At 36.2% G+C, this 24,437-nt stretch overlaps 1 protein-coding gene across 3 annotated transcripts in view; it reads right to left on the reverse strand.

Moving 5' to 3' along the window:
• Positions 1 to 24,437, reverse strand: part of LOC127878921 (von Willebrand factor A domain-containing protein 5A-like) — a 46,556-nt gene that overhangs the window by 20,486 nt on the left and 1,633 nt on the right. For 2 of the 3 annotated variants that reach the window (XM_052425482.1, XM_052425480.1), the window contains exons 2-12: positions 19,985 to 20,187; positions 19,157 to 19,376; positions 18,642 to 18,811; positions 17,033 to 17,141; positions 13,004 to 13,108; positions 12,311 to 12,437; positions 10,008 to 10,146; positions 5,132 to 5,211; positions 4,535 to 4,649; positions 3,912 to 4,082; positions 1,092 to 1,281 (exon numbers count right to left, since the gene is read on the reverse strand). In XM_052425482.1, the coding sequence (XP_052281442.1) occupies positions 1,092 to 1,281; positions 3,912 to 4,082; positions 4,535 to 4,649; positions 5,132 to 5,211; positions 10,008 to 10,146; positions 12,311 to 12,437; positions 13,004 to 13,108; positions 17,033 to 17,141; positions 18,642 to 18,811; positions 19,157 to 19,376; positions 19,985 to 20,187 (1,629 nt within the window). The remainder of the gene's footprint in view (positions 1 to 1,091; positions 1,282 to 3,911; positions 4,083 to 4,534; positions 4,650 to 5,131; positions 5,212 to 10,007; positions 10,147 to 12,310; positions 12,438 to 13,003; positions 13,109 to 17,032; positions 17,142 to 18,641; positions 18,812 to 19,156; positions 19,377 to 19,984; positions 20,188 to 24,437) is intronic. The other variant, XM_052425481.1, reaches the window with a different exon arrangement.

Raw genomic sequence — 24,437 nt, forward strand, 5'->3', positions numbered from 1 at the left:
GGTAGAGGTCCATGCAAGGTATCTACATGCCAAATATGAAAGAGATCTGTAAAGTATTGAAGGTGCTATGAGAAACTGTAACAAAAGTCTATTATTAGCCTTGGTGACCTTGACCCCAGTGACCTGAAACATCATCAAAAGGTAGAGGTCCATGCAAGGTACCTACATGCCAAATATGAAAGAGATCGGTAAAGTATTGGAGGTGCTATGAGAAACTGTAACAAAAGTGTGACGGAAAAATTATTATTAGCCTTGGTGACCTTGACCTTGACCCCAGTGACCTCAAACATCATCAAAAGGTAGAGGTCCATGCAAGGTATCTACATGCCAAATATGAAAGAGATCGGTAAAGTATTGAAGGTGCTATGAGAAACTGTAACAAAAGTCTATTATAAGCCTTGGTGACCTTGACCCCAGTGACCTCAAACGTCATCAAAAGGTAGATGTCCATGCAAGGTATCTACAAGCCAAATATGAAAGAGATTGGTAAAGTATTGAAGGTGCTATGAGAAACTGTAACAAAAGTCTATTATTAGCCTTGGTGACCTTGACCCCAGTGACCTCAAACATCATCAAAAGGTAGAGGTCCATGCAAGGTATCTACATGCCAAATATGAAAGAGATCGGTAAAGTATTGAAGGTGCTTTGAGAAACTGTAACAAAAGTGTGACCGTACGGAATAGCAGAAGTACAGAAGTGCGGAAGGACAAACTGGCAACTATTTGCTCCCCATATATATATATGGGGAGCATAAAAAAACACAACTAACACAACAAAATACCTTTAACAAAAAATACATTTGAAACGCTTTGTCCATTTGTTCCTATGTAATTGTCCTTTAAGGCAACTTTGACCAACTTTGAAATTTCTGACTTTCTCTAAAAATTTGTACAAATTTATAATAACCAATAACATTACACAAACAAGCTTAAGAATATGGAATACATTTCCCTCAATTTGTAATAGTTACTATAAAGCTTTGCAACTTAGTGCAGTCCCATAATTTGAAGTGAGTTAAATCTGCTACTTAAAAAAAATCTGAATAGTTGAATATAAATATATATATTCAATTTTCCTTCAGAAAAACTAACTTTCAATTTCCTGTTGGAGAGCAGCTTCAGCATCCTGCAGCTGCTTTATCTGAACTTTAGTTGCCAGGCGATGAACAGGGGCAGACTTACTGACCTTTTCATCATCAGATAAGGTGAAGGTCAATGTTAAGATGATGGGGTCATTGTTTTGTAATCCTTTCAAGGTAAGGGTACTTGGAGCATATACAGTCTGCAAGATACAGGATACACAGTATTACCAGTATTTCATTTCAAAGGCAATTAAATGTGAAACATTTGTTTTGGAAACAAAAGGGTGTAAATCAATGTAGGTACTTTAAAAGGATGCTTTAATTGTTTATATTGAGTGAAAAATTATTGATGCATGTGTATAATAGACCTCTATCACATACAAAGGCCCTTTTTCTTAACTTTACGTCAAACACGGCAAGGCCACTACAGAATAACAATCTCACATATTTCTAGGATTTAAATTTCCAAATAGCTACTTGCTCTGATCTCTACTAAAATGCTGTTGTCATGATTTAATCACCTCTATCCATAGTTTGTGAATGTTAACAGGAAAATCAGGGATAGTTATCAAAAGTTTGAACATCATTGGGAATGTTAACACGATCTAAGTGTAACAAAACTAAATCTCATACAACAATATCATTGACAATATTGCTTCTTTTTGCAAATATAAATAATTTTATGTTTTATTTTTGTTCAAAGATAATGCCATAGTTTAACTTCAGATGGGTTAACAGAGGAAGGGACTGACAGACATAAAACAGGTATACATAAGCCTTATGTTTAGTGTTACCGAGTTACATGATGTTATCTTATGTAGCAATTGTGAAATAACATTATTAAGTTTTGTTCTATTTTTAGTTACTGTGACCTTGCATTTGACCTCTAATGAAAACTGAAACGTCTTGCTACATCTTCACATATTTCTTTTTAACATTTTCTTCCAAGAATCTTCTGTTTCAACTAAGAAATGGCAGTATATCCAGTTTAAACATACCTACTTTGATAGTAAGTTCAGTTGTTGCAACAAGACAGGCTAACAGATAAACAGTGGAAGGAATTGACAGTCAGACATTATGGAGAACCTATTGCTCAACACGTAAACAAAGTGAAGATTACCAGATGTACTTTTTGAGTTATTTCAATTTTAAGTTTGGTTCCATTTTTAAGTAACAGAACTTGACCTTTGACCTCTAGTGACAAATGGTGATCATCTATAATCCTCACAAAGCCATTTTTAAGTAAGCAAAGTTTCATAAATGTAAGTTCAGTGCTTTGTGAGAAATTAACTTTTTGTTTTGTAGTTGTTTTTGCCCATTTTAACCAGGGATTTTCAACTGGATTTTAAAGGGGCCTTTTCACATTTGGGTAAATTGACAGAATTGAAAAAAGTTGTTTCAGATTCGCAAATATTTGTTTTAGTTATGATATTTGTGAGGAAACAGTAATACTGAACATTTACCATGTTCTAAAATAGCCATTATATGCATCTTTTTACGATTTAAAAACCTGAAAATTATAAAGCGTTGCAACGTGAAACATATTAATAATTTGGAGAGTTCTGTTGTTGTCGATATATTTTGTGAAATGACGAGGATTGCTAATATAAAGTATAAAATACTCCTGTCATTGTATAAGGAAGGATGGCCAAGTGGTCTAAGTGGTAGACTTTTTACTCCATGACTCCAAGGGTCAGTGGTTCGAGCCCTGCTGAGGGTTACCTTTTTTTTCTTCTTTGTTTATTTAATTCTTGATTTTTTACTGGAGCTTTTAGATCCAATAATTCCATTTATCAATATAAAGCATTTAATGAAAAACTTCAAAACATGCCAAAATCTGTGAAAAGGCCCCTTTAATACATACATTTGAGTTTTTTTTAATTTTAAGTTAATGTAACTAAGACCTGACCTTTAAACTTTGGTGACATAGAATTATAATTCATAATTCTCACATTGCACTTTTAAAAATAAACAAGAGCTGTCACATAGGATGACTTATGCCCCCTATAAATGCTTGACAGAAGTTATGAGCTTTTTTCGAAACCTAAACGCAGATTTAGAAACATAAACGCGAACCCTTAGTTCAAGGTCAAGGTAACAGGGGTCAAAATTTGTGTGCGTATGGAAAGGCCTTGTCCATATACACATGCATGCCAAATATGAAATTGCTATCTGAAGCGACATAGAAGTTATGAGCATTTTTCGAAACCTAAACGCAAAGTGTGACGGACAGATGGACGGACAGTGCGATCACTATATGCCCTCCTTTGGGGGCATAAAAAATCATCAATGGATCTCAAGTACTTTGTGAGAAATTGACATGATTTTTATTGTTTTGTTGTTTGTGTGCCGATTTCAACAGTATTTGAGTCAGATCCTGTTGTTGACTCAACCAACTCTAATGTTTTCCTGGGTAAGCTGGTTTACCAGCACTAAGTGCATATACTAGTGACTGACAACTTCCTTACTTGAATTAGAGGTAAGGGGAGAATAGCTAGTTGGGAACTTGTTAAGTCTTTCCCCCATAAGAAGCAAAGTGAAAATGGCTTTTGCAACCAAGATATAATCAGAACAGCCTGCGAGTAGCTTGCAGTCTGTTCAGGTTTTACGCTGTTCGCTGCTCATCAGTAACATAGGGTTGGAAATGAAGCCTTTAAAAATTTAATGTAGTAAGAAAGGTTTTAAATTAAATATGACTTTCTAAGGCATACATACGCGTAAAAAAACACAACTATTTACAATAATACTACTAAAATAAACAATCACTGAAAACAAAATAACATAAATACAACAAAAGAATGAAATAAGTAGACAACAGCGTTACACTAACATTCATATCTACCCCTTTCAGCAATGCAAAGAATGTCAGTCTCTGGCCAACAGTCAGCATAGCCGGGACCTCAGTTGGTATGGAAACAAGAGACACAGCGGGAGGCAAGTTCCACGTGACCTCTAGGTTGGTCACTGCTGGCTGCATTGCACATTTCAATAAGGACACAACCTAGAACATAAAGTCACACACCCTTATAAGGGCGCACTAAGGTCTACACAAAAATATCCACCACTTAACAAATATGTATATGATACATAAAAAATATAACATCATTTGTAACAGCTTTAGTACAATCCATGAAAATATTGTAAGTATATAATACATGATCAGTCAATATATTAATTACTATACCAATGTCTTATGCTCGGAAATAATAATAATAATGTCATTTCATCATTCCATCATCATTACAATTCTTCGAAGACCAAACAAATAATTTCAGTTTGAAAAAGTTAATTACCAAAGATTTCCAAACTGAAGTCCTTTCTGTATAATTATACCAACATTGATTTGTTTTTACTTCTTGCTTAAGCTTGATTGCATTGATGATTGAAAGCTTTGAACGAATAGAGACAATTGTCTTTCTCATTGGCGGAATCAGAATATAGAGCGAAATTCACCTTGGGTTGTATGCGAGCATCATCTGCTATAAACTCAGCCAGCCCGTTCCCTGCCCTCACCACAGCTTTCACGAGGGACGTAGACACCCCATCGCCAATACCAAGTGCAAACACTCTAAATAGAGACAATTACTTGTGTTATGCAATTCGAATACAAAAGTCACAGCTTATAATAACCTTGGCGAGTAAATTTAATTTTAAAATGCAATGAGTGGTTTAACTGTTTGATTGTTGTAACACTATGGTCTTTATGCTATAAAATATAGCTTTTTGCCTATTTTGGGAAAGATGATAATTCATCAAACAAAAATATCATATTCTAATGGACGTTCTGGAAAAACTGGGCTTAATGCATGTGCGTAAAGTGTCGTCCCAGATTTGCCAGTGTCATCTGCACAGGCTAATAATGGATGACACTTTCTGCCCAGACTTGATTTTCATTAAGAACAGACTTCTTTGAATGATGACTCCTTTATTATAAAAAGTGTCATCCTAGAAAAGCGTGTGCAGACTGCAAGGGCTAATCTGGGACAACACTTAATGCGCATGCATTAGCGCAGTTTTCTCCTAACTCGTCTCAAATAAAACTGCAAGGACCTGGTTGTGCTACAATGACTCTTGATCAAAGAAATCACTTGTGCGCTGTTTCCAACATCACCGTCTGTCAGAAGGAACACCTGCAACACCAAACAAGAGTGAACATGATCAACTAGGTATTCAGCAATTAAAGTTTGGGCCCTCCCTGACGATAATATGCAAAGAAACTACATGGATACAAAACACTATAAGTGAAACTGATGGATGTTCACTGTTGATGTGGTTTGTCAATGTATGGGTTTATTGACAGCAACCTGAAACAAGTAATTGAGCCAAATGCTCTTTAAAAGATCAAGGGACCCCAAAAAAAATATTTTGACCTAACATTTAAATGAAATACACTTCAACAGCGTTATTTCGAAGTCGTCGGGACCTTTAAAAAAACTTCAGATTCACGATAATTCGAAATAAACTTTTGACCGAAAACTTCTTTGATTCTGTAAAAAAAAACGTTGTGGAATTCGCATAGTTCGGTAACACGCTTACTGAAAAGCGTAAACTAGTCAGATAGCAATAGATTTCCACTTGTAACAAACGGAGGAATAAACGATTCTTTTTCTTGTTTCTATTTTTGTCTAATTACACAACATATAAAACGAATATCACAAATGATCAGACATACATACATATGAATACATTTTCGGAAATGAATTAACATTTTTTTAACAAATACGCGATGTCTCTCTGAACACCGGCGTTCGCGCAGACGACAAAGGTGTAATTATCTGCTTTTGACGCGCCACGACAAAGGTGTGACATTACGCTCAGTATTTTGCAGTTTTGACTTTGGATTAAAGATTGATAATTAGGTGCGAATTATAGTGTTGGGACCGACTGAATCACTTCGAATTAACGATTTCTTCTGTTTAACGAAGTTCGGATTAACAATGAAATATTACATTAAACAAAAAAGAACCAAACTCGGGACCCGAAAAATACTTCGAAATAACGGTGACTTTGGATTATAAGTGTTCGAAATAACGGTGTTGAAGTGTAATGCATTAATATTTGCATGTCCGGCCTATATTGCATATACGTTTTTATATATGGGTCATAAGTGTCAGTGAAGATTTTAAATTATTCTATATCCAATAAATTCATCCAATCGGCATTCTTCATATGTACCACGTGACCGTCCAATATATTCCGGTATTGGATCCAAAAAGTCTGTATTTTTTCCATATTGGACAGTTGAGTACAAGTGCACTAAGCAATTGTTTTATAACGATAAAAGCCGTTACTGAGAAAAAGTATCCGAATGTACTATTATTGACTCACACAGGCGCTTGTCTTGAAAATAGCATAGATGCAATTAAAGCATTTTATAATCAAAATTAAAATGAAACAAAGAGCTGAAGAAAGGGATATAGAATAAAAAGCTTATTAGACGTTTAAACTGTACAATACATGATATATTTGGACTCGCACACAGTTTGAAGTCATATTAGACTCGCCTAACGGCTCGTCCAATATGACGTCAAACTGTGTGCTCGTCCAAATATATCTCTGTATTGTACAGTGAAACGTCTAATAACCTATAATTATTGTTCTGTAAATAACTCTCTTGAAAATCACTGATATGGAGTGACCTGATAATATGCACATGTCCACCCTATAAGATTACAGCATATAAAATCGTCATCAAATTTTGATCACAAGTTTCTGAAATATTGTGAGGAAACATAAAACTTCATTAGGTAATGTTTCATTATTAATGAAACGTCGATACCTCCCTGCAAAATCTTCTCTCCCAAACAACTTGAAAATGTGCATATCCACCCTATAGAGATGATGTATATCAAGTTTCATCAAATTTCAATATTAAGTGTTTAAGATCTTCTGGCGACACAAATAATTATTCAAGAAGAAATAACTCCCGTAAAACTCAATGAACCTAAATGACAAGACAATATGCGTAAGACTGTCCTTTTATGACAATGAAAATACTGGGGCAGCAGTGCATGTCACTAATTTTCTGACGCCTATTATATATAATGATATTCAGAGAGAGGGAAACCACTGAATAGACGTCAGCATAATGCAGCTTCACTCTTGAAACATGGCTTACTCAAGTCTTATTATTATCTTCAAGTTTTGACAAATTACCTGTAAAACAAGAGGCCCATGAGGGCCTGAATCGCTCTACTGCTATAAACACTGTGCAAGTTTGGAAAGAATAAGATGGAAACTGTATACTTAATCACTCAAAAGAGGAGAATTTTCTCAAATTCAAGGGGAGATTATTGTGTACTTATTTCTCCGATACTGCTCTTATTCAATAGGGTTCAAGTCCTCATTGATATAAAGATACTGTGCAAATTTGGAAGTAATTGAATGAAAACTGTGGAATTTATTGCGTAAACAAGCGGGATTTCAAAATTTTCTCATATTCAAGGGGAAGTCATTCTGGACTTATTGCTTTGATATTGCTCTTTTTAACAAGGGCTGTTTGTAAAACATGCATGCCCCCCATATGGGCTGTCAGTTGTAGTGGCAGCCATTGTGTGAATACGTTTTTTTGTCACTGTGACCTTGACCTTTGACCAAGTGACCTGAAAATCAATAGGGGTCATCTGCCAGTCATGATCAATGTACCTATAAAGTTTCATGATCCTAGGCGTAAGCATTCTTGAGTTATCATCCGGAAACCATTTTACTATTTCAAGTCACTGTGACCTTGACCTTTGACCTAGTGACCTGAAAATCAATAGGGGTCATCTGCCAGTCGTTATCAATGTACCTATGAAGTTTCATGATCCTAGGCCTAAGCATTCTTGAGTTATCAACCTGAAACCATTTTACTGTTTCGAGTCACTGTGACCTTTACCTTTGACCAAGTGACCAGAAAATCAATAGGGGTCATTTGCCAGTCATGATCAATGTACCAGGGGTCACCAGGGTTCTCAATAACTTTTGAGCCAACAGGCCTACTAGGGGGGTCTGGGGCGCATGCTCCCCCTGAAAATTTTAAAATTGAGCACTTGATTTCCTGCATTTTGGGCCATTTTATGGCTATTTTAGTGGTCAACCAGGCACTTAAATTTGAGCATTTTTTGTATGCATTTTATGAATTTTAGCTTTTTTTAACTTGATAAAGATAAATGGAAAAAGCTCTTTATTACATTTGTAAAATTTTAACTCAACATGTGATGAACAGAACGTCAAAATATTTTACTGCTTTTTGACCGATTCCAATATGCGGCTTTTTATTGTTGTTGTAATGCGTTAAGGGAGATAATGAATTGACGTCTTTTCTTAATAGCAAATAGAAACCAAATAACCGAAAAGACACGCAAATTTTGAAAATTCAATTGCCGATTTGCCAAATCTGAGCGAATTTCAACCGGCCAAAATCTGATTTCAAACGGCTGATTTGACTGGCGGCTGGCTCTTATTGAGAACCCTGGGTCACCTGCCAGTCATGATCAATGTACCTATGAAGTTTCATGATCCTAGGCGTAAGCATTCTTGAGTTATCATCCGGAAACCTCTTTTCTGTTTCGAGTCACTGTGACCTTGTCCTTTGACCTAGTGACCTGAAAATCAAAAGGGGTCATCTGCCAGTCATGATCAATGTTCCTATGTAGTTTCATGATCCTAGGCGTAAGCATTCTTGAGTTATCATCCGGAAAACATTTTACTGTTTCGAGTCACTGTGACCTTGTCCTTTGACCTAGTGACCTGAAAATCAATAGGGGTCATCTGCCAGTCATGATAAATGTACCTATAAAGTTTCATGATCCTAGGCGTAAGCATTCTTGAGTTATCCTCTGGAAACCGTTTAACTGTTTCGAGTCACTGTGACCTTGAATTTTGACCTAGTGACCTGAAAATCAATAGGGGTCATGTGCCAGTCATGATCAATGTACCTATGAAGTTTCATGATCCTAGGCCTAAGCGTTCTTGAGTCATCATCCGGAAACCATCTGGTGGACGGACAGACGGACCGACTGACATGTGCAAAACAATCTCTTCTTCGAAGGGGGGCATAAAAAAGGGTTTGAGTCCTTATTGATACAAAGACACTGTGCAAGTTTGCCAAGAAATGAATGAAAATTATGGACTTTATCACATAAAAAAAACTGAATTTTTATTTTTATCTCAAATTCAAGGGGAGATAATTCTGGACTTATAACTCCGATATTGCTCATTTTCAATAGGGTTTGACTCTTCATTCAGATAAAGACACTGTGCAAGTTGGGAAATAATTGGATGAAAGCTGTGGACTTTATTGCGTAAACAAGCCTTATTTCACAATTTTCTCAAATTCAAGGGGAGATAATTCTTGACTTTTTACTCTGATGTAACCCATTTTCAATAGGCTTCGAGTCCTCATTAATATAAAGACGCTGAACAAGTTTGAAAAGAATCGGATGAAAACTGTGGACTTTATCGCGTAAACAAGAAAAAGCCTAACGCACGCACGGACGGATGGACGACAGAAACCACACCATGACATAAGCTCTTCAGGCCTTCGGCCAGTAGAGCTAAAAAAAAGTAATTGTGTATATTTTCACTTCTTAAGTCAGGTTAAAATCACAAGAAATCGGGAAAATGAAAATCTACAACAATAAAATTGTAACCCCATCAAATCCACTGTTCGATTATATGACAAAACTATCTCGTTGAATATTTTAAAAATCAGATATAAGTGTAATTGCATATACAATTTCATAACTAGAAATAATGCCAACAGTTGATGGGGTCGTACTTTTTAGCGAGTAGATATACAACTTGGTTTTTACAGAGCTGATAATTTTCAATGGCTCACAATAAGACTTTGTAATAAAGATTGAATGTTAGCATGGATGGTTTTTCTCACTAGACATTTCTTTGTATTTGTCTTTCAAGTAAAATATGATCTGCAATAACTTACATTTCTGGGCTGATTCTTAACTTTGGCCTTGAGGACATGTTCAAGTGGTTTGTACATCTCTGTACCACCCATGTCAGCCTCCATTGCCTTTTGCAGTTTCAGGGCCTTCTTCAGGGATTTCTCTGTATAGGGTTCACTCCTGAAAAGGGTTATTTGTTTGTTTTCTTAAATCGAAAATCATGCTTTTATTTTTTGTTTATCAGGAACATTTTTATAAAGATATAAGCATATTGGTATGATTAAATTATTTAAGAATTGAACAGCATTTGTTGCAATTAGCTGTGGCTTGAACTGTCGGGAAGATAACACCTAATTTGCATTATAAGGATTTCTCAGCTAGTTCATACCCTGATGATATTAAGAAAAATGCTATTCAATTCTTTTAATTACAACCTACTACTGACTTTTATTCCATGAAGTACGAATATTGTTTCACTTTAAATTTCATCTTCGTCCAACGGCATAGCAAACATGTTTGTGCCAAACAATGACTTTAATTCACTATGTAATATATATATATATCTTTATCGGAACTCAAATTATCATCACGTACAAACATCTTTTTGCTGTTATATGAGTAATCTGAAAATTGACATATTGAGAAAAGATATGCGGTAATGATAATTTGAATGACAATACAAAATCCTGTCGATTCAAGTGAATTGTATTTGTACCACATGTAAATTTGCAAAAAAATCAGTGATCACTGAGTTCTGATTAACAACTAGCGACACATAAAAACCAAGGTCGTTAAGATTTGTGCAATTCAATCATGTCATTTGGCCACTCATTTATGAAAAAGTAGTATTTTGTTTATATAACTTTTAACATTTGAATGTGGATATGTAGTGGAAAATATATATAGGGAAAGTTTTGAAAAAAGGTCACCTGAGCTGATCCTTAATAATGCAAAACAAAGTTAACAATCTGAACACAGAATTGTAAAATATACTCCAAAACAAGAGCACCGCATAACGGGTGCCACGCTCGGCTGCGAAAGCTTGTCAGAATTTTTTTTTTTAGAGGTCACAGTGACCTTGACCTTTGACCTAGAGATTTTGTCCAATCCAACCAGGGGGAGGGGGGGGGGGGGGGGAGGCCAGTAGACAGTCAAAAATGACCAAGTCAGACATCACTGACAACCAAGGCCTGTGGTTTATCAAAGAGATCATAGCCAGAGTTCATCATGTATGTATGGACATAAGTCCACTGGTATTTAATGAAAACTAGCATTCACAAATTAGAACACGTAACAAATGATAATTATATCAAGAGATGTTTTTGTCAGAAACACAATGCCCCCTATTGCGCCGCTTTGAAATAAAATTGCTATTTATCAATTGGCAAGTATAGAAATCATCTCCCTTTAAAGCTTATTACTTCACTTGAATTTTGTCCAATCCAACCGGGGGACATGGGGTCACCATGTCAGACTCGACAGAGTTTATCATGTATCTACGGACATAAGTCCACAGGTATGTAATGAACATCAAAGAAATTATAATTATTTCATTTAAAAAAAAACTTTGACAAATCAATCATTTGAGTTATAAATAATCAAAATAATAAATCTGTACAGTAACTGTGAAAAGAACTTCAATTCTTGGTAAGGAAATATATTATATGAGATTTATAATTATATAAATAACTTCCCTTGAAAATAATTGTCTCCAACAAATCTCTATTTTTAGTAGCAAATAAATAAAAGCCACTACCGTGACTGTGATTGACCACTCGAAATGTGCAGCTCCATGAGATACACATGCATGCCAAATATATAAAGTGGCTATGTTCAATATTGAATAATTATCTCCCTTTTTAAAGCTTATTAATTCCCATAAATTTGTATTTTTTACCATAGACCGTAAAGGATGACCTTGACCTTAACCTTTTACCACAATGTGTTTGTCAGAAACACAATGCCGCCTACTGCGCCGCTTTGATTTATTTAACAAAAATATATACGTCGGCAGGTCAGATAACTATGTCCATTTAAAGCTTATTACTTCCCTTGACTTTGTTTTTTCGACCCTAGACCTTGAAGGATGATGTTCACCTTGAAATTTTACCACTCAAAATGTGCAGCTCCATGAGATACACATGCATGCCAAATATCAAGGTGCTATCTTGAATATTTAAAAAGTTATGGCCAATGTTAAGGTTTTAGCACGACGCCTACAGCGGACGGAGGATGGCGAGCTGGCTATGACAATAGCTCGGGTTTTCTCCGAAAACAGCCTCCCTAAAAATCAAATATTGCAGTGACGGCCTGGAAAATAGATGTATGGCCTTAAGTGGCTCACCCATCAAAAAGGCATGAGAACTCGCTTCCAAAGCTGACCACATTGAAATGGCAGGACGGGGGCAAACTCTTCAGAAAGAGAAGTAAAGCCTCTTTTGCATTCTTGATCCTGTCTCCGTTCATACTACCTGAAATAAGGGTTTTAAATGTACGTGTTATCTTGGTACTTGTGTTGCTTGAATGCAGAACACTATACTACAATCATGAACCCCTGTCCAGAGAAAATATTTCAATGCATTTCAAAAGGGTATCAAGTCTAAAGTTAATTATGTTTACTTAGATGAAAACAAGTTTTTAAATACATTAAATGATGTTCCAAAGCGATTGATGATAATGAAATGTACACTTCCAAAGTTTTGAATCATCGTAGCATACACAAAATGAACATGTCAATTTACCGCCGGTATCACCAGCTATTATATACCCAAAAACTACACCATTTAAAAGTATCAATTCATTTTTTTTTTACTTTCAGTGAGGTTTTGTGTACATTAATCCGTTATTTTTCCATAATGCAATTGTGGTAAACAATTTATTTTTTGCAAGGATAAAAAGAATGGATCTTTAAACATTTTTTTGTCCATACAAATGTTCACCAAGACTAACCAAAACTCATAAAAGGCAACATAAATATAACTAAAAATCTTAGTAATACTTCCAATAACATATAGACCCATTTTTAATGTATGCTTACCAGATCGATCGATAATAAAGATGTATTCGCCACTGTTTGACATGGATACTTGTTTCAAATCCGGATGGAAACTGACCATCAGTAGGTCTTCTTTCAACAGTCCCTCTGTTATATACAGAGCAATACTTAGAAGAGATCATTTCAAAGACAATTTTAATACAAAAACTTTAAACTACTTAAACTACTAAATCTTTTGCACAGTAAAATTTTTGTTTGGTTGTATTTAATCGCCGTTTCAGCAGTTGGTTGACCCACTAACACTTTTCCTGGGTAAGCCGGTATACAAGTACAAAGTGCTTATATACAAACAACTGTCCTACTGGAATATGAAGTAGACGTAGAAAGACCATAGAATGGATTTCATGACCAACAGATTTTCTGATTGGTTGTTCAGAGCTCTTCTGAGTCAGCTAGCTGGCAGGTTACCCAATTAGTTAATTGACCAATAAAACATTTGACATTTACTCGATACCTACTCAACGCATCATGTGACTATAATTACCTTCCAACAACACTATCCCTAAGTTGAACAGATAATATATTTTTATCAACCACAGGAACACCTGGTGCACTATAAAGCACTTTATCTCAAATTGTTTTCAAATATTTGCAAATAAACACTACCATTGATATATTTTTTATAAAGAGCGAAAAGAATGTGGAAACTGAAATGCAAAAAAAAAACAACAAACTATGGTAATTTGTCATTTATGTACCTTATAAGCTACACTCAGAAACTTTTATACCTTTATAGAAACTAGCAAACAAGCAAATGAACATTTATGTCTAGTTTCTTAATTCGATCATAAAAAAACTGGTACCAGGCTTACAGCATTCTATTTCAAAATTGCTATTCATCACTGTTGTTGAAACATAAAACAAGAGCACCGCCTTGCGGGTGCAGACCGCTCATCTATTTTCTTTTTAAAGGTGAAGGGACTCTCATTTTCAATCACAAAGGAGGGAGGGGTGGAGTGAAGAGGGGTGCATTGTGTGGGGTTGTGGACATTTATTACATTATCTTCCAAAAATGCGAAAAAAAGGAAAAAAAAAATTGGGGGGGGGGATGGGGAGGGTGGGGGTGGGGATTCTTGGGTGCGATGGTTGGACGGTATTTCAAACATAAAATAATAAAAATAAATATTTGTGTTTTTTTTAACCGTTTCAAAAAAAACATGGGGGGGGGGGGTGAGGTGGGGGGGTATAGTGTGAGGGTGTGGTGGTAATTTGTGAGATGATCTTAAAAAAAAAAAAAAAAATTAGGGGGAGGGGGATTCGGGTGGGGGGAGGGGGGGTGGGGGGGGGGATTCTTGGGTGCGATGGTTGGACGGTATTTCAAACATAAAATAATCAAAATAAATAGTTTTGTTTTTTAACCGTTTGAAAAAAAAATTTGGGGAGGGGGTGGGGTGGGGGGGGGTATAGTGTGAGGGTGTGGTGGTCATTTGTGAGATGATGTTAAAAAAAAAAAAAAAAAAATAGGGGGGGGGATTTGGGGGGGGGGGGGGGGAAGGGGGGGGGGAGGGGGGGGGAAGGGGGGGGGCACGGGCGATGGTTTGGGTGGAGTCTATTGTGGTATGTCAGGTAAGAGTAGTTTTGTCAAAGTATCAATCAAATCTAATCATAAATAAAGAAGTTATGGCAATTTTAGCAAAATTTAATAATTTTACCTTGAGAGTCAAGGTCATTCAAAGGTCAAGGTAAAATTCAACTTGCAAGGTACAGTAACCTCATGATAGCATGAAAGTATTTGAAGTTTGAAAGCAAAAGCCTTGATACTTAAGAAGTAAAGTGGATTGAAACACAAATTTAACCATATATTCAAAGTTACTAAGTCAAAAAAGGGCCATAATTCCGTAAAAATGACATCCAGAGTTATGCAACTTGTCCTTTTACTGTACCCTTATGGAAGTTTGCGAGTGTTCCAAGTATGAAAGCAATATCTATGATACTTTAGGGGTAAAGTGGACCAAAACACAAAACTTAACCAAACTTTCAATTTTCTAAGTATAAAGGGCCCATAATTCCGTCCAAATGCCAGTCAGAGTTTCATAACTTTGCCTGCACAGTCCCCTAACGATAGTTAATAAGTGTTGCAAGTATGAAAGCAATAGCTTTGATACTGTAGGAATAAAGTGGACCTAAACACAAAACATAACCAAATTTTCAATTTTCTAAGTATAAAAAGGGCACATAATTCTGTCAAAATGCCAGTCAGAGTTACATTACTTTGCCTGCACAGTCCCCTTATGATAGTTAGTAAGTGTTGCAAGTATGAAAGCAATAGCTTTGATACTTAAGGAATAAAATGGACCTAAACACAAAACTTAACCAAAATTTTCAATTTTCTAAGTATAAAAAGGGCACATAATTCTGTCAAAATGCACGCCAGAGTTATCTAACTTTGCCTGCCGAGTCCCCTCATGATAGTAAGTAAGTGTACCAAGTTTGAATGCAATAGCATTGATACTTTCTGAGAAAAGTGGACCTAAACGCAAAACTTAACCGGACGCCGACGCAGGCGCCGACGCCGACGCCAAGGTGATGACAATAGCTCATAATTTTTTTTCAAAAAATAGATGAGCTAAAAATTACTTAAATTTTACTATCTGAAATACTATTTTTAAAAGAAATGAAGCCTGTCCTTATAATATTTCAACTTTACAAATGTTATTGTTGGCTAATAATGCAATCACAGGGACTAACTTTTCAGTATGATAATGTATCAAGATTCTCAAGAACAACTGTATCCTTATCTTAAATTTGATACTTTCCATACCATTTTTGTATAGAAAATCACATATGCACCATGTTACATTAAAACTAACTTTATAGTGAGAGCATCATTTAAGGAATATTGGTAACAGAGCTCCTAGAGTGAATCTGTTAATGTAATAAAGAAATACATTCAAATTTAGAACTACACAAAAACTGAATAAGTATTTTAATGGTTATTCAATATGGTCCCATAGCACTTCAGTTCAGGAACGTCTGAGCAAAACTTTCATCCCAAAATTGATGGTGCACATTCATTTCACAAAATGTAAGAGTCCCTTGGAAATGCAATACAAACCTTTTTTGTTGTTATTGAACAATAATATGAAAAAGTGCAACTGATCCAACAATAACAGCAATAAAAGGAAGACTTCTAGATTTCATACCAAAGACTTAAAGGGGCCTTTTCACAGATTTTGGCATTTTTTAACTTATTCATTAAATGCTTTATATTGATAAATGTAAACATTGGATCGTAAAAGCTCCAGTAAAAAATCAAGAATAAAATTTAAAAAAGGAAAAGAACTTTGCCCGGAGCAGGTTTCGAACCAGTGACCCCTGGAGTCCTGCCAGAGTCCTGAAGTAAAAGCGCTCTAGCCTACTGAGCTATTCCGCCGAGTACACATTCTTGACGTATTTTATACCTTATATAAGCAATCTTCGTAGTTTCACAAAATTTAACGACAAAAACAGAACTCTCCAAATTATTCAATCGTTTCGCGTTGCAACGCTTTATAATTTTTAGGTTTTAAAATCGTCAAAAGATGCATATGATGGCTATATTAGACCATGGTAAATGTTCAGTATTACTGTTTCCTCACAAATATCATAACTAAAACGAAAATGTGCGAATCTGAAACAACTTTTTTCAATTTTGTCAATTTACCAAAGCGTGAAAAGATCCCTTTAACCCTTTACCACTTAGAAACCTATTTTGACGCATTTGTAGTCCCTAAGAAAGTTACATTTAATAAAATACCTTTCTTACTAAATTCAAGTTTTAAAGGTTTCATTTCCAACCCTAAGATACCGATTAGCAGCAAACAGCATAAAACCTGAACAAACTGTGAGTTATTCTAAGGCTGTTCTGGTTTTATGCTGTTTGCACATAGCCATTTTTACTTTGCTCCTGCGTGGGAAAACAATTTAAAGCTTGGAAGCAAGGACTCCGATCTTTCAAACTCTAGATGAAGCCCTGTGTTGCAGGACCAGTGATCCATGAACACAGATCGTAACTGTGACCAATCATGTTACCTCTGTCTGGGTCTCCATTCTCCAACACCACCTGCGGCTGGAAGGGCTCTGAATACTCGATGTAGAGAGTCAGGTCATGGTCAAACTTGAACTCCTCACCCACCGAAACCTGACCACAATTTCAGCTTTTAAAAACACTTGCTGACATAAAAGTTTGAAATAATTAAAACGAAGTGAAGATTCAAGCTGTGATTATATTAATGGTGTCAGTTAAAAGACGACTTTTTGTGTGTTAAATCAACCAGTTTTCCCTACAACAGCACCTACAACCATAACTGTGACGCCGTAGTGAATGATCTTCCTGGAATTTCTTTTTCGTCATGAACCACCTCTTTAATTTTCATCAATTTTTGGAGGCAAAAATCTTGACTTATGACTGGGTTTTACAGTAACGTAACAAATCAAACAAGGGAAAAAATTGTCACAAAACCAGGTTTTCATTGTGAAAAAAAAATCTGATAAAGGGAGAAAACTCAAACTGAACTTTTGAAATGACCAAAAAAAATTAACCCCCTTTGTAAGTTTTTTTTTTTTTTTTAAATCTATTTTTAGTCGTGGCGACCTTGACATTGGAGATATTGACGTGATTCTTTCGTGGGACACACCGTCCCATGATGGTGAACAAATGTGCCAAATGATTTTAAAATCTCACAATGAATGACATAGTTATGGCCAGGACAAGCTCATTTATGGCCATTTTTGACCTTTGAACTCAAAGTGTGACCTTGACCTTGGAGATATCGACGTAATTATTTCGCGCGACACACCGTCCAATGATGGTGAACAAATGTGCCAAATGATTTTAAAATCTGACGATGAACGACATAGTTATGGCTCGGACAAGCTCATTTATGGCCATTTTTGACCTTTGAACTCAAAGTGTGACCTTGACCTTGGAGATATCGACGTAATTATTTCGCGCGACACACCGTCCAATGATGGTGAACAAATGTGCCAAATGATTTTAAAATCTGACAATGAACGACATAGTTATGGCCCGGACAAGCTTATTCCGCCAGCCCGCCAGCCAGCCAGCCAGCCCGCCCGCATTCGCCAATCTAATAACCAGTTTTTTCCTTCGGAAAACCTGGTTAAATATTGCACTGTCAATAATTCAAGGAGTGTCGCATGTTACACTAATGTGGTAATTGCTCCTGTTTGGACATGGTTAAGCATTGGTAAATTCATTATAGATTGACTGGAAGGCATTTTTTATATAGATGATGGTACATTTTCATTTCAGGCTTCAAGGCAGTTTTATATAAATTCAAAGTCAAAGTAGGGCAAGGCAGTGAGGTTTGGCTACATGAATATGGACGGATTAAGAATAAGGAGCAGCTGCATAAGTATTATGTTATAGCTAGATTAAACAGTAATATCTAGCAAATATATTACACTCCCTATAAGTTTAACTTTCAATTAATGCTGAGAGCAGGTACTCATTACTTGTAAAATATAATGGTATGTAGCCAAATTAACAGGTTTTACCATTCAATAGAATTTCTGTAGCAGAAACAGTGTCACAGAATAGAAATGGTGGATACAGTCGGTTTTAATAACAGAAAACAGATAACTTAATTCAAATGAAAATGGAAATTTTATTTCATACCTTTGCAAGTTTTTCCTCACGTTCCATTTCAACTTTCAGAGATAATTTGTCAGAGGTAACTGCTTTAATCTTGTGGTACCCTTCCACGCTGGCCATCAACTTGAACTTATACGGCACTGCACAAGGTGGCACATAGGTGGCTCCCTCTGCTGCTACACTTCCTCCTGCATCTACACGAAAGTCATCATTTGTTAAAAATCATAGATCATTTTACTTCAATCCTAACTTACTTTATTGCATCAAACGCTTGCGAGGTACGCCATGTCTACTTCTTGTCTTGAACTAGAACTGACTTTACATGGGAGAGATCTTAAGAATGCTCACAGAGTTGGGATTGAGCAATCGAACTCTCAACTGCCAAGAAGACACCATATGAGTCATTCCATGCGAAAATGGGCCTAATGCCATGTGCCGCCAGCATAGGTGCAGACCAGCCCAGGCAGTAGAGCCAAGGCAGAAAAAATCACAAAATTTAGTAATTGTTACATTAAAGTGCAAGGAAGGGGGTTGATTACCTGGTGAGTACCGAGGATTTAGCACAGTTGGAAGTGTGAACCGTAGTTTCCCGTCAGCCTCCTGCGGAAGTTCATTCACAAACGACATCTTCAACACGGCGTCCTTTCCTGGGGGGAGATTTCCCAGCGTGCACTGGAACGTGTCGCTACTCTTCGTGTCCTCCTTCAACAACATGGCCGTCTTGCCGTTGTCTACTGCATCTTTGTAGGTGAGAATGGCCTATGATACAAATAAATGAGCCGTGCTCTGTGAAAAGGGGGGTTTAATGCATGTGGGTAAATTGTCATCCCAGATGAGCCTTGATGTCCGCACAGGCTAATCAGGGACAACACTTTCGGCTTGTATGGCATTTTTCGATTAACGTCTCTCATTAGCAAAAATCCAGTTTAGTCCTTATCAGACTTTATTGCTTTGGTTAACGACCTTATGTAATGAGTTCGAAGACATTTTATCAAATAATCAAATCTATATTTTATAAATGTAGAACATGTAGTAAAAAGAACAACCTCGACTTGAATATTGATGAATACATGTTTATATCATAAGGACAGTCCACAAGCAGGCAAATAAATACTATCAAATTAAGAAGATTGAAAGGTTATATGCATTTTAGTTTTTTGAATAACTGCTTGTAAAAATATTATAAAAACTGTTTATATATTAATCTTGAATCCAAAGATTGGGACAAGTAATATTTCTGTCACAATAAGAAAATTTTTAGGGCTACAGTCTGACTGAAGATGTTGCTTTAAAAGCCAGAGCAGTAAATCAATATCCGATGATTAAGATACATGTATAAAACTGTGCTTAAGTTTTTGTTTGAATACCTGCTCTCTTTCCTGAACTTCAGCTACAATATGACGCCCATCAATGTCAGCCTCAAACTGATAGACAGCACTTCCATCATCAACAGGAAAAGTAAACAAGGCTTCAATTGGATTTTCCTCTGCATTTGTGTACTGCAGCTTTGTAACCACCTCAGCTAAATAGCCTTTGATGTTGACCTCAACTTCAATCGATTTCAAAGGAACTGAAATAAAACAGATACTATCAACAGTGTTCTGCCGTGGATGCACCCTTGCGTCATTGGCGCAAAAAATAAAAGATTTGTCTCCACCCGTTTTCCGTATATGGGTCAGCGGGCGCACAGGAATTAGTAATAAAAACTAATTGTTTCAATTTGTAAGGCGGTAAAGTAATCGAGTTAATGTGTAATCAAAACGAATTATTTCATGTGACGTGATGTCATTTTGCAGCTAATGGTAAATTTACTTTAATAACACTTTATTGCATTGGTAAGTTGAGATTATAACAACCAATCAAAATGGCGGAAAGTGACCGGCCGAAGAAAACAAAATCCATTTTAGTTTTTTCCTCCCGCAAGTAAAATTAGAAAATATGACGATAATAATAACAACACCCCAACAGAGTCTTCCCAAGTCCCAACATCGTTTAGCAATGACAAAAAAGTCTGCCCCTAAACATATGTTCCAAGCAAATTGGCTTAGAAAATTGTCTTGGTCACTGTTTGACAACAACAAAATGACATGCACTTTGTGCATAAAGCACAAAAAAAACATCTTTACTATAGGTAATTCTAATTATCAAACAAGTACTTTGACACGCCATGCTGAGTTCAATGACAATAAATCTGTTGAAAGTTTTGTAAATATGTTGACTATTGTTTGACAGTTTTAAAGTTTTTAAAATGTTCAAGGTTGAATTAGAATGTTACCTCCTGTGGACTGGCTGTAAGAAGAAAACAAGCAAATTTAAGAGAGCAAGTAAAATATAATTAGTTTCTGAAAAATTAAATTCTGCTACAAATATATTTCTGTGTCCTCAGATTTTTCCTTTTTGTCCCCACTTTTTTACCCCTAAAGGGTCCCTGTCCCCAACAGTAAAGATTCAAGGCAGAACACTGTATCAAGATTTCTTCCAGTTTTTTTGTGTTTTGTTAGGTAATCATGTGTCTATTGTTCTTTGGCCTTCAAATGGTTTCAAATAGCAAAGAAGAAATAAATAGAAGATTTTCTGAAGGAGAAGCAGGAAAATGAGGAAGATTTTAAAATAAAAAGTATGATTAAAAGGACAAATATCTGTATCATTTGTATCCGTTTAAATTAACTCTTTTCTTTACTGCTGATTATTCTCACAATTCAGCAAGCTAATGTGTTGTAGGTACCTTACTTGCTGTTACATGCCAAGCTTCTGTAATTGAGAGGTCTAGCCATCTAGTGCTCACATAATAAACTGTGTTATTTTGTTTAATTAATAACAGAATAACATGCCTGTTATAATACTAATAGCAGTTTAACAATCATTTCCAAACACAGATACAGTCAATTATAACACATGCCATAAAAGGTTGTACACAAGACTTAAAGCCACACACCTTGAAATGAAATACATGCCATAGTAAATTTAAGTATAAATAAGAAACATATTTTATCTATGCCAATTAGAATATATCTCGTGCTTACAAGGTAGAAATCGGTCTTTTTTGCGCTTTAAAACTGAAAAATAATCACGTTTGTCGAAATGGACGTACACGTCTAGAAATCCTACTTTTGGTTTTAAAAGCAGTACTGTTTGAAAAATAATAAATTACTTGCTAACTAGGCTATAGATTTAATTTTATTTATGCCAATTAGAATATATCTGGTGGTTACAAGGTGGAAAACCGTCTTTTTGCGCTTTAAAACTTAAAAAACATCATGTTTGTCGAAATGGACATAAACGTATAGAAATCCTACTTTCGGTTTAAAAAAAATAAAAAAATTACTTGCTTACTAGGCTATAGATTTAATGAAAATTTTGCACACTTTCAAATTGCATCAATATGTATTGATTAACATGTATTTCATTTCAAGGTGTGTGGCTTTTATAAGGTTCATAATATCACAATTACCACGGATACAGATCTACACAAAGTTTAATGGTGTCAACTCAGGACGCATATTCTCAGCAGTGTGCAGCTGATAAAAATATATACATAATTATAAAAAAATCTTTTTTGAATATACCAGCAGAACAACTTATGCAGAATACATAATTACTTTAACACACACAGCATCTCACTCAGGTCAGGCATTATTATCAAGCTTAACTAGCCAAGCAGAGTGAACCTTAGTTTTGCCATGAGGCAATGTTATTGTTAGGTGGGTTAGAATAATACAGCAGCAAGCTTGAAGCAACAGTTAAAGGACAAAAGAAATTCAAATCCATGTGAATATATACCCTGTCGGTTTAATTAGATATATGTCATATCCAGACTAGCATGTATGCAGATTTAAATTTTATCTAAACTTATCTAAACAAAAATTATATTTTGCTTAACAAAATTTACACAAAAACTACTTTTTGTACATAACCAATAACTAAACAAAAAACCGTCGGAGACGGGTGATGCTCCCCAAAGTTTTTTTTTGTCACAATATTGCACTATATATTCAGATAAAAGGATACATCTTGAGGGGCATAACTTTGGACAAAATAATACGATGGATGGTTTAGCAACTTAAAAATTTCAAAGGGCCATAACTCTCTAAATAAATCATCTAACCAGAACCCACAAATAACATGCGCATCTCCTCAAGGTAGTTAAGCTTCCCATAAAGCTTCATTGAATTCCAGTCAGTAGTTGGGGGGACAAGAATTGCACAATATGTAGTTTATAGAAAATTTCTACGGCCCATAACTCTGTGAAAAATCATCCGACCAGAACCGGCTGAAAATATGCACATCTCCTCTTGGTAGTGAAGTTTCCCATAAAGTTTAATTGAATTCTGGTCATTAATTGCTGAGAAATAGCCCGGACAAAAATTGTGCACGGACGGACACACGCACGGACAGACGAAGCGGCGACTATATGCTCCTCCCAAAAATTTTGGGGGAGCATAAAAATATCATTTAAGGCTAAAATGTTGTTCAAACTACCTGTACAATGCATGCAGTCATTTTATTACCTCAAGCCTGGATAATGGTACACACACGGAAGAGAAAAACAAGCAAAAGCTACATCAAATGGATTGATTTGTTAAAACATGGTCACAGCTTTGAAAGAAATATTTAGTTACTTTCAAATTGTAAACATGCAAACACATAATATAACAATTTCGCTAGAGCAGAATAGCATAGCGCGCCTCCCTTCCATTTGCATGCCCCATCCTGTTGAAATGTGGGGTGGCCCCACTTTCATTTTTATGCCCAACCCTTAAAAAATATGCCTCACCCTGTTTGTGTGTCAATGTTCTGGTTTATACAAAAGCACACAGAGTGATTATAATGGCAATTGGCAATTTTATAGGGTAACATAAAAAAAAATGCTAGATATTAACATCAATATTTAATCAAGCACATATAAGCCCACATATTTTCATGAAAGAGATTGCCTTGCTCTATTTCCAGCCCCCTTGCAATTTTTCAGACATGGTTCCCCGCCCCCCCCCCCCCCCCCCCCCCCCCCCCCCCCCCCGATTTATTTTGTCTTGATAAATTCAAACGTAATAACTTATAATTATGTCCGATGTGCAAACCATGTATGAGACCCAAAGACAGCAATAGTGGCAGCGGATATAAGGAAGTTCAACCTCACCATTCTAGCCATCAGTGAATCAAGATGAACTGGCTCTGGGCAGAAGCGACTGACTTCCATCGAGTAACTGTTGTTCTCGGGGCATGAGCAGAAAGATGCAGCACACATCCAGTCCAGGGAGTAGCCCTGATGCTTTCCAAGTCGGCCCAGAGAGTGCTCATGGAAGATGAACGGACCAAGGATTATGACAACGAAGAATGGGATCAACCTGGACATAATCCAGTGCTACATCCAGACGAACGACAGTGAAGAGAAGCCGAAGGATAACTCTCACAACAAGTTACTGTCAACCATCATACAAGACAGACCAAAGAGAAACATCATAATTCTAATGGTTGACTTCAACGCCAAGATCGGCAGTGGAATTCGCCCTTGTACCTCAACTTCATTGGCTATGAAAAGGCGTTTTACATCGTTGACTGGGAGTTCATCTGGAGACTACTGAGACACTACGCAGTGCCAGGAAAGATCACCAACATCGTCTGGAAGTATTATAAAGGGATGACCTGCAGAATAGTTCATGGCAGATAGCTCACCGACGCTTTTGAAGTAAAAACCAGAGTGAGGAAAGGCTGCTTAAATTCACCTTTCCTTTTCCTGCTGGCCATAGACAGGGTCGTGAAGACCTCAACGGATCAGAAGCGGATAAGAATCTAGTGAACACTCTGGAAACAGTTGGACGA

The sequence above is a fragment of the Dreissena polymorpha genome, chromosome 4 (genome assembly GCF_020536995.1).
Source record: "Dreissena polymorpha isolate Duluth1 chromosome 4, UMN_Dpol_1.0, whole genome shotgun sequence".
Lineage (NCBI taxonomy): Eukaryota > Metazoa > Mollusca > Bivalvia > Myida > Dreissenidae > Dreissena > Dreissena polymorpha.